The sequence below is a fragment of the Echinops telfairi genome, unplaced genomic scaffold (genome assembly GCF_000313985.2).
Source record: "Echinops telfairi isolate 266 unplaced genomic scaffold, ASM31398v2 ScPeMD7_7400;HRSCAF=8409, whole genome shotgun sequence".
NCBI lineage: Eukaryota > Metazoa > Chordata > Mammalia > Afrosoricida > Tenrecidae > Echinops > Echinops telfairi.
Genome location: NW_022111300.1, coordinates 36,282,344 through 36,293,483, shown reverse-complemented (window position 1 = coordinate 36,293,483; position 11,140 = coordinate 36,282,344). Strand labels below are relative to the sequence as shown.

Sequence of the window (11,140 nt, the reverse complement as noted above, 5' to 3'; positions counted from 1 at the left end):
TTGAATTTATGATATATGGATTATATGCCAATAAAACTTGAAGAAGAAGAGGAAAATAGGGGGGATGTGGACCAGATCTTGAAAGGCTTCCCTGGGCTTTGGTAGCGTCTATCAAGCTGAAGGTGAGTGCCCTGATTCACACAGTTCAGGTGAGCTAATCTACAAGCGTTGAAGTGCTATCACAATGCCAACATTAGCTACTATGACTAGTCCAGCTGATGATGGCAACTGGGTTCTTCCCAACGCAGAAGCCTCTTTGGCCTGCAGACAGAGAGAAGATCCTGAGAAAGCTAAGAAAGACCGTGCAGCAAGGGGCGGGCGACTGCTCAGTCTGGAACACTGGTCCTCACTGGGGAGCGCTTCGGATCTCCAGGTGACGTTTGGAGCCCTGATCGCATAGTGGTTATACATAGGGCTGCTAACCGCAGGGTCAACAGTTCAGAACCAGCAGCCGCTACTCTGGAGAAAGATGAGGCTTTCTGCTCTCGTCAGGTGTTACAGTCTTGGAAACCCCAGGGACCGTTCTCCCCTGACCTAGGGGGTTGCTGAGCCAGGACCGCCTTGATGGCCAGGAGTTTGAGTTCTGAGCAGACATACTTGGTTGTCACAATTGGGAAGAAGCTACTGGAACCTAATGGATAGAGGCAGGGACACCATTGAACATCGTACTGTTCACTGGAGTTCCCAACAGAGAGCACCATCGGGCCCAAAGTGCTAGCCGGGCTGAGGCTCAGAAATCTGGGGCTGGAAACAAGGAGAAGGGAAGAGGCGGGAAACAGAGCCGTGTCCCCAGAGCCCAGGCGGGGCGAATCGGGGAGCCCCTGTGAGGCTTGGGGTGGGCTTGGGAGGATCATCTTGGAATAAACAAAGGCCAGCTCTGGGCTCCAGCAGGCAGAACACTGGGGAAGCACATTATTCATGAGAGCTGCACTGGGGAAGCACATTATTCATGAGAGGAGTCGGTGGGGCTGCAAAGCTGAGGCGTTTTCTGCACTAGCTTCAATACATGTGTGTCTGACCAGGAAAGAAAGGGCACCCAGCCTTCCTGGGGGTCCCTGTGTAGTGAGGCCCCCAGAGGAAGATGGTGGAAAGCAGTGTCTTCCCACAGTCTCTCCCCACACCCCAATCTGGAGGCTGTGAAGGACCACACTGCTGATGCAAGTGGCCTCTCCCTGGCTCTCACATGTCCCCTGGCAGAAAAAAAGCAGAGAGAGAAGAGTAAATGCTCTATTTTGCCACTAACACAAGAGAGGGGCTCTTTGCCTGGTATGAACAAAGGTCCCTAGCAGACGGTCAGTGCCATGGAAACCAGGCTGCAAGGGAGGAATGCAGGCGGTGGGCGGGTGGGCTGGGCCAGTGGGCAGCATGGTCCTCACCCACCGGTCCCGGCCAGCCTGCTGGGACCTGACTGTCCCTGACACACACACCCCTGGCCTACAGGGATCCCAAGACTGACGGTCATCATCTTTACGGATAGACGTTGCACTGGCAGCACTAACGGCAGGTGAGTGGTTCAAACCAGTTGCCCTCAGAAACCCACAGGGGCAGTTCTTCTCCGTCCTGTAGGGCTGCCATGAGTCAGGATGGACCCCACCGCCCTTTGGGTGTTTTGGTCATCTGTACCGGCGCAGATTGTGGCCACAGCTTTTCTCCAGAAAAGCACTATTGGGTTCAAACCATAGACCCTTCATGGTGCCAAGTACGCAGCCACCGAGCCAGCCACCAGGGCCCCCCCAAAAGAACTCAACACACCCCAAACCCAAAGCTCACTGACACTGAGTGGATGCCAACTCACAGTGACCCTGGGGGACAGGGTTGAACTGTCCCTGTGAGTTCCTGAGGCTGGGACTCTTCACGGGTGTAGGATGCCCCATCTCTCCCCCTTGGAGCGGCTGATGGTTTCGAACTGCTGACCTTGCAGTTAGCAGCCCAACACATAACCATGATGAGATGGATCACCTGGGAAACCTTAGGAGGCAACTCGACTCTGTCCTTTAAAGTTGCTCTGAGTTTGGGTTTAGGAAAGGTTCATGATGGAAAACTCAACTTCCTATTGGCCACGTGGATACTAATACCAAAGAGGCATTTTCAACGATGGAGCTCAGTCACCCATTCTAAACGGGTCATAATCACCATGCCACAGGATGGTGCCACAGGATCCTGGGAAAGAGGCCGTTAATGGAGAAAACAGAAGTCAGGCTGAACTCAAACGCGAATCCAACCTCATTCTTTCCCCATGAGGCCTTGCCGTGAACTCCAGCAACTCCAAGGCCAGGGTTGCCCTTAGTTTCGACCCTTAGTTATTAGCTGTGTCTCAGCACCTCGTCTATGAAAGGAGACTGGACTCCATCCGTGGTCTTCAAAAGATGCTTCTAGGTGTTTTGGGCTGCCCCCGGGGAGATGAAGGCCCAAAGGGCAGGCCTCAACAGAAACCAAAACCCGTTGCAATTGAGTGGGATCCTGGTGACCCCAAGGCTGATTTCTTAGAAGCAGATCACCAGGCCTTTCTCTCGGGGCACTTCTGGGCAAGGTCAAACTTCCAACTTTGTGATTAGCAACCAAGTGCGTGCACAGTTGTACCCCTCAGGCCTCCAGCCTGGTTAGACCCAGAGTCAGCCAGAGGGCCGCCTTCTACCTGCTTCCTGGATTAGATCCCCACCAAGTTCCGTTGGATAAAAAGCTTTGGGGACTGAAGAGACCAGATGAGAGGCTCTGGATTAGATGTCCTCACGAGTTTCTTCCAAAGCCCCCCTTCTAGGACTTCTCCATGGGCAGAAACGCCAGGTTGTCAGGGATGGAGAAGGGTGTCCATGGACCACCGGGGGTGGGTGGGTGGAGGAAGCAGAACTTACCTGTGATCCTTCCCACAGTTCCTTTCACCAAGTTGCCGGCATACCCAGCCACGTGCGCGCCCAGGCTGTACCCGATCAGGTGGACGTTCCCCAGAGAGAATTCCTCCTTACTCTGCAAGAAGTCACGAAAAGCATGCTCGGAGACCTGTGCGATGGCAGGCCCCCAAGGTCACCAGCACTGAACAACTCATGGTGACACAGGAGCAGGCACAGGGGCTGTGGGCATGGAGACTTGCCAGAGCCATCGCTGCCAATGACGGCTGGGCATGGATGGGCAACAGCCAGGTAAGGGAGAAGCCAAGGATCTCGGTGGCGTTTCAAATGCCAGTGGCTCAGGGCGGGATGGGAGTTACGAGAGGCTGCATACCTGACCCTTCCCCTACATGTTCTCTGTTCTCTCTTGCAGTGGTGCAAGGGGGTAGGAGGAGGCCGTGCAGAGGTCAAAGTCACCAGATTCCCTAGAGACCAGCATGCCAGCCACAGCCCGCAGCAGTCAGGCCTTGACCTCCACCCCACTCCCAGGAGAGGCAGTGTCCTCACACTCCCACCTGGCGGGGAGGAAGGCAGTGGGGCTTCCACTTGGATGGCTCAGGAACTAAACCCCACAAAGAGCTTCTGCAGAGCGGGTGATCCAGAGCTCGGACCAGAATCCAGCAGACCCCATAGAGAAGAGGAAGATTCGTGTCACGTGGCTAGTGTACCCCTGACCCCAAATAAGGCCTCTGATCTCAGGTAAATCATTAACCTATAAAAAGTCCGTTCAAGACCTCAAGGTCTGTTCTCCGCACTTGCTATCTTAAGTGAGCGTTTAGGCTGCATCTGTTGTAACCAGGCCCCTCCGCCGCCCCCCCCCCCCCACAGGACAGTTCATTGCTCAAGACTCCGCAGAGGCAAGAACAGATGAAGGAGGCTGCTCTTTCAGATGACAAACCATCACAGCCGATCTAAGCACAGCCGTGTCTCAAAGTCAACAAGTAAGGACCCAGAAGGTCAAGTTTCTTGCGGCAAATAAAGTGGACAGTGGGGGAGATACAGAGATGTCACAATCTCAGAATAGCTCTCTGGAAGTCCCAGCTCTCATATGTTTCAAGTGACACTTAGTGTGGTAATATTTTCATCCCCTGCTCCCCCCACCCCATCCCCACCCCCCACACACACAAAGATGTGGACCAGGCTCCTAGAGTGTGTCAGAGTCAAATCGGGTCAGTCTTAGAGGGTTTGGGTCTGTGATCCTGCTTGTGGAAAATGGCCCCCTTTCCTCATTCATCCCCACTCACCTGCAGCCAATCGAGCAACTTGGCAATCGTGTGGCCCACCAGCCTGGTGTGGTTGACAGCGTCCGTGTAAAGCTGATGAGCCAGGGGCAGCCAGTCCACCACCACCACGTTGGCCTCTTTCTCCCTTGTCTGAAGGGCGGACACCAGCTTGTGCAGCCAATTTTCCAACATCCCGCTCATCTACAGGGAATACGAGAGGGGAGCCCCTGACTCTTCCTCTGGGTTGCAGGACTCCTCAGGCATCTCAGAAAGCCGGTGGAATATGGAATTCAACTGGATTCCCAAACCTTCACCATGGCTGCTTGGGGGACCACATATTTGCGAGGGCAGCCAGGACCAAGGTCGCCACAAGGGTATTTGTCGTCCCTGGCTTTTGCCATCCCAGGATTTCCACGGCTAATGTTTGATCGGTGACCAGTGTTCTTGGCTCTTGCCCTCTGCTGGGACTCCTCTGAGATCCAAACCCACAGGCCTGGCATGAGGTTAGTCTGAGTCACTGTCACAGGCACGCAGCAACCCAGGCGTTCGTTCAAAGGCAGCTGGGAGGGTTGCCCTGGAGAATGAGCTGCGCTCCTCAGAGATGCCGGGAGATGCTTTCTCCCGGGCCAGAGCAGGGTTAACAAATGACCCCTTCCCACAACCTGTCTCTGCCATCCCTTCTCAGCCCCGGAGAAGGGACGGCGGACAGCCCCTGGAATTACAAATGAGAATTCACACTCAAGATTGCAAATTTTCCCACAGACTCAAGATTGCAAATGGCGGCCGGGTCCAGCGGTGAACCTGCCCAGAGAAACGCGAGGAAATAAATAGATTTTTCTGTGCCTCGCCTAGGAATCCGAAAGCCACTTGGAAGCTTGTTTCTGTGGGAAATTACGGTTGAGGGTTCCAATCAGATTACAAAAGAGCTTTCTGGAAGGCAACTCATTTGTAAGTCGAGGACAGTTTGTATTTGCATTTTGACAGGGGGCCTTAAAAGACCCAAATGCATGATCCAAATTGCGGACTATAGGGATGAGGATGAGGAGACACAAGTCTCCCCATGAATCACCCTCGTGAGTAAGTGCTGACCCTCCCCTAGGCACGGTCCCGATGGTGGTTGGTGGGCCTACAGGCCCAGAAATCATGTAACGGATATGAATTTCTCATCACGTAGAGGCAGAATGCCCCCGCCCAATTAGCCCAGGCCGGACTGTCACTCTACGAATGAATACATCCCTCTCTGGTCAAATGCTTCTGAGGTTGAGCCTTGAAGCTCTTTTCTGTTGAAGTTTGTCATGGCCTTTTGATGTGAATTGCTCCGAGAGGGCACATAAAGAGACTCCTGCCTTTAAAACAGGCCATCTCTATGCAAACAGGAGGGCATCCTGCCAAGGGCAGCCAGCCAGCCAGCCCCAGCTGGCTCCTCATCTCCTCCCGGAGCCCAGCAAGCTGCTGCCCCTCAACTCCCATCTTAGGGAGAGCTGGCTCCCACCAGGCAGCGGTTGACCAACGTAATTAAGTGTAATTAGAGGGGCTCTTAAGAGCTGGTGGAGCTGGGCCGCTGCCTTAGGAGAGCCACTTTCTGAAAGCTGCTGTGTGCCAGCTCTAAATACCACCCTGCTGGGGCCCACTTTGCCCCCTCCACACAGTGTTACTTAATACATCCTTCACAGATGTCTGAAATACAAGCAGCCCACAAGGGTGGGGGGTGGCGGGGAAGGCAGGGGGGAACTGGAAGCATCAGGATTCTTTTTAATTGAGCAAAACAAAGGAAACCAAAATCCCGTGCAGCGTTCCCTGAGGGGGGGGGAAGGGGGGGCTCACCGTCCATCCGTGAATGATGAAAAAGGTCTTCGCAGTCATGTTGAAACCACAGTCAGCCAACAGCCGGTCGTGGCCCAGGGAAAGGTAGCATCCCTCATGCTCTGGGTCCTTCAAGGTGCGGAGGTTAAACCTCACAGAGGGCTTGGCCACAGCCGGCCTGACATCTGCGGAGAGAGAGAGCCAAGGGTGGGTGTGTCTAGTGGGCTGGCTGGGGAGAGACCTGGGGTCTCATTCTGGTCCAACCTTAGAGAGCTGACTCACCACCTGTGGGTTTCCGTTGTTACAGCTGTTGAATGAGGATGAAGGAGCCCCGTGGGCTGTTAACTGTAAGGTAAGCTGAGTTCAAAACCACCAGATGCCCCACGGGAGAAAGATGAGGCTTTCTACTCCATCAAGAAGTACAGTCTGGGAAACTCACAAGGGGACAGTTCTACCTGTCTTACAGGGTGACTAAGAGTCAGAATAACTCCATGGCCGGCCTTGAGTTTGATTTTGAGTTCTTGGAATGAGGATGACGTGTCCCCCCCCTCCACTCCCAGGACAAGTGTGAAGACATTGTTAAAGGGACAGGACATCCCTACCTCAGAGCAGTCCTTACTCACTGGGATTAATCATTGTGCCTTTGCAGTCAGTAACACTCCTGCTTTTCCAATGCCTCCCTCCTTCCTTCTCCGGGCTTCCTACTTTCAGAGACAGGGCCCCATTCTCTTCTTGAAATGCTTAGGACAGATTAAGTTTGAAAATCCTGAGTTCTCTCAGCACTCAGCTCTCCAGCCTCTGGTACCAGTAGGCTATATTTTATATACAGTAGGCTATATTTTATATACAGTAGGCTATATTTTATAACACCTCCAGCGGGCTCGGGGTCCATTCCTCATGAAATAATCATGCTGCTGTTTCTGCAGGGAAATACAGGACACTCCAAATCCTAGGGAAAAAAGTGTGGCTCTTGTCAATTTGGGTCTGCTTTTGCTGCCAAGTGAGGTCAAGTCAGGTAAGGTCAGGCCTTGCTGTCAAACAAGCTCCCAAACACATTTTCTGCTTCTGAGATTCAGGGATTGGAGGTAAGGGCTGTCTGGTTGTTGTTGTACATCGAGCCTCCTCTAATGTTCTTGTCTTGATTCCGGCTATTGCTCCAAAGTGCTCTCCACCTCTTCACTTGTTCAATAATGACTGAGGCCAAGGGGAGCCACAGGAAAGCTGCTGAACAGCCTTTTCCTGCTCAGCTGCTTCCAACACAGCCAGGGTCACCTATGAGCTCCATACCCCGGAACACTCAGCAGGTGCTGTAACTACCCCACCACCTGAGATGATCAAAGATCCACCCCAGCCAGCACTCTTTCCAGGAAACCTTGGCCTGATGATGAGCGAAGATATTCGAGTCCCAAACTAAATGCCATCCTTCCCAGCAATGTGAAAAGGAGCTCTGGTAGAGAAGTGGGTTATACACTGGGCTGCTAATAGCAGGGTCAGCAGTTCAACTCCACTAGCCGCCCATTGGAAGAAAGATAAGGCTTTCTGTTCCCCTCAAGATTTACAGTGTCAGAAACCTACAGGGGCGGTTCCACCCTGTCCTACAGGGTTGCAATAAGTGAAACTGACTTGCTGGTAGTGAGTTTGGTGTGAGTTTTGAGCAATGGGGGTGGTAGGGGGATAACTAGGGAGATAAAAGCCCAAATGAGCCTCCCAGGAGCTTAACTTCTGCTCAAAGAATCATGGAACGAGAAACCAGGGTGGTGGAGACAACAGGGAGAGGAGAGAGACGAGGTTCCAGAAATTTCAGCTCAATGCACAAGGGCTGACCTTGGATGAGTCAGTATGAAAGTGATGGACAGATGACCCTATCAGGGAGAAATGGGAACCACGAACATCTCTAGTTCAGCGTCCACCAGATAGCCATTCCCACAAGGGCCAGATGGGGACAGCTAGAGAAAAGGAGTCAGCTGGCTTACTGAGGCAGACAGGTGGCTCCACCCACATGTCTATGTTGGGGGGGGGCTCACCACCACACCGTGCCTTCTCTGGGCCCAGAATTCTCTGGCTTCCTGGGACTTCTTTCAATCTCCCTAAAGTCAGTCTCAGAGACGTCATGCGCTCCCAGCTCACTCTCCCACTTCTGTGTGCGGCTGCTTGCTCAGGGGTCAGCTTCTCAGTGAGGCTTTCCCTAATGACGTTAAAACAGCACAGCCTTCCCCGTGGTTCCATACCGGCCTCCTCAAGCCTTCTCTCCCCAGAGCGCTGTGCCCCTTAGGTACCATCAGCCCATTCCAACTCATAGCAATTTCACTGGGCAGAGTAGCACCACCCCCATAGAGTTGGGCATTGTGCTGCTAATCGCAAGGTCCTTGGCAGAGAGAGGGGCTGGACTTTCTCTGCCCATAAGAATTACAGCCTTAGAAAGCCACAGAGGCATTTCTACCCTGCCATAAGGTGCCCATGAGTCAGAATTAACTGGATGGCAGTGGGTTTCTTGTTGTTTTGTTTTTTTCATCTTTATGGGAGCAGACTGCCAGGGCCTTTCTCCTATGGCGTCACTGAGCGGCTTCAAACTGCCAACCTTTAGCTATAAGTCACACCTGGCTAACTCTTTCACTGCTAGGGTTCCTTCCGTAACACTGAGTGTACCCTTGATAGATTTTAACTCATTTCTTTATGTGACTTAGGAGACCTGGTAATATCGTGGTTATGCCTTGGGTTACTAACTGCAAAGTCAGCAGTTTGGAAGCCCCAGTTGCTCCTTGGGAGAAAGACAAGGCTCTCTACCCCTGAACAGAGTGACAGTCTCAGAAGCTCACAGGACCAGTTCTCCCCTGTCTTCCAGGGTCTCGATGAGTCGGCGTCCATTCAATGGCACTGAGTTTTTGTGTGTTTGTGTGATGTGAATTAGTCTTTCTGCCCCTCAAATGTAAACTCCATGTGGGCAGACACTTTGGAGTTGTGCTTTCTCAGACTCTCCAAGGTCTGGCATTCAGCAAACATGCAGTCAACATTTTTCCCACTAAATGAAAAGACCCCTAGATACCCGGAAGAGGAGAACACAGCAGTTGGAAGGAAGCTGAGCCATTTACAGGAGTGGGGAGCTTGGCTTCTGGTATATAAGCCAGAGATAAGACATTTGAGGAACACCAGAGTTTTCCCATTCATCCCAATTAAGGCCCCTACTGTAGCACACGTACATGTAGGTAACCGTAGCACACCTACATGTAGGTAACGGTAGCACACCTACATGTAGATAAAGGTAGCACACCTGCTTGTAGGTAAGCTGACGGACCAACGTCACTTGGTCCAACTGCAACATAAAGATAAAGTGGTTGGTGCGATGGAGGAAATTCCTCGTGACTCAGCCGAGGTAATGGGGAACACACACCCAGCCGGTCACCTCCTCCCAGTGCCTCGGAGAATCCAGGGCTGCCATAGAAAGCCCGGAATGAAGAAGCGCTAGAAGCGCCAAGGATGGTGAAGACGCGCATGCAGGAGACAGAGGGAGGCACCGAAAGACGACTGCGGAGGAACCGGCAACTCGAGAAATAAGCCCAGCCACTTCTCAGCACACGTTACCCACAGGAGCCAACCCGGCAAGCTCCAATCAAACGCAAGCCAACTCGGCAACCTTAACGGTCAAAGCCCAGGATTGAGGCGGAGCCCGAGGCTGCAGCGCTCCGCCGCTCTGCGGGAGAAAGTCAAGGCTCTCTCTGCCGGTGAAGAGTTACAGTCTAGGAAACCCACAGGTACAGGTTCGCTATGAGTCGACATGGACTCGACGGCAGTGACTTTGGTTAGAGTTCTTGCCCCTCAAACGTCTAGGCTCAAAGACAGGGAGGAGTTGTTAAGGGCTGCTGGCAGGCACCTCGGCTTCTGGACAGCACCGGATAAGTGAACTAGGTAATACAGTACAAGGGAGGGAGGCTGGAGAGCGCCAGCGCGCGCGCCAGGCCAGCCTGTTGCCGGCCGCACCGTGCGCAACGCGGGGCGCGAAGGAGAAGCGCCAGAGGAGCAAGTGGACTTCCAGGCTGCCAAGGAGGAGGAAATGGACAAAGCGGTGGGGAAAGTTACAAAGAGGCTTTTGCAGGATCGCGGAGGGTCGGAAAACAAGCGGGGCCCCGGAAATAAAAGAGAAGCGCGGAGCAAGTAGAAACCGGGGCGGCGCGTTACCTGGTTGCTGTCCCTCCGGACCGGCGTCGGCGGGGCTTCCCGCGGCGAAGCAACAAAGGGTACTCCAGAGACAGAGCAGAGCCACGCGGCTTCTCATCCTGCCCGTCGCGCCCCCTCCCCTTAAACTGCAGAGCCAAATCCAAACCCCACACACCGCCTGCCCGGCTTCCTGCACCCAGCACTGGGCAGGCCCGCGTGGGCAGCCCTCTCTCCAGCAGCCGTGGGGGGGCTAGGCAGTTGAGGGTGGGCCACAAGGAAGGAGGACGTGGAAAGGGACAGCCTGGCTCAGCCGCGGCGCGGGCTGGGGGACTGGGGATCCGGTCGGCCCTTAGGCTGCGCGTTAGGAAACAGGCTCGCTGCTGTCACTGCGCGAACTCCCGGTGAGTTCGTGTTTAAAGGATCGGAGTCATCTGACCCATCGCCAGATGGTGATTTGCATAATTTATTCTCGTCTCTGGACTCTGATTGGTCACACCTTCGCTGACGCCCGCACCGAGATTTCCCAAAGTTTGAATGAAAACGCCGCACACCCCACCGCGTGGAGGTGCCTCCGGCGCGGCTGCGCGCGCGCGTCCTCTCTGCCCTCTTTGCCCGCTGCCGCGTCTCGAACGACTCTCCTCCACCCGAGCCCTACACACACAGCCCCCTCTGCCGCCCCGCGGGGTCATCTCCCCAGAACCCTGAGTCGGTTGGGAACACTATCCCTGGAGAAGGAAGGTCCACCTTTCCAAGACGCAAAGCACCCCTCGACCAGTCCTCCCACGCAGCGAGGCCAGGGACAGGTGAAGGGGGCAGGCGTAGGCAGCGTGATCGGAGGTGCCCTGGGCTGTGGCCGGGGTTCAAGGTCTGCGCCACCAATCAGCAGGTGCAAAATTCCAAGCAACCCCCTAAATTTCTTTACGGCCGCCCCCTGGTCTGCAATATAGGGGTGGTTAGAGGTGCTACGGTAACACAGAGGCTGCGCTGAACCGCTTAGGCCAGCGCGTGGCACGTGGTGGGCGTTCTCTTACCCCGGGGGGCGGGGGGGGCGGGGACCGAGGACTGGAGCGATGCCAG

General features: G+C 54.2%; 1 protein-coding gene across 2 annotated transcripts in view; it reads right to left on the bottom strand.

Annotated features, from left to right (window-relative positions):
• Positions 1-10,402, bottom strand: part of LIPG (lipase G, endothelial type) — a 26,183-nt gene extending 15,781 nt beyond the window's left edge. For both annotated transcript variants that reach the window (XM_004703102.2, XM_045296212.1), the window contains exons 1-4: positions 10,085-10,402; positions 5,933-6,096; positions 4,130-4,309; positions 2,853-2,964 (exon numbers count right to left, since the gene is read on the bottom strand). In XM_004703102.2, coding sequence (XP_004703159.2) covers positions 2,853-2,964; positions 4,130-4,309; positions 5,933-6,096; positions 10,085-10,181 — 553 coding nt within the window. In that variant the 5' untranslated portion in view covers positions 10,182-10,402. The remainder of the gene's footprint in view (positions 1-2,852; positions 2,965-4,129; positions 4,310-5,932; positions 6,097-10,084) is intronic.
• Between the last annotated feature and the right edge of the window lie 738 nt (positions 10,403-11,140).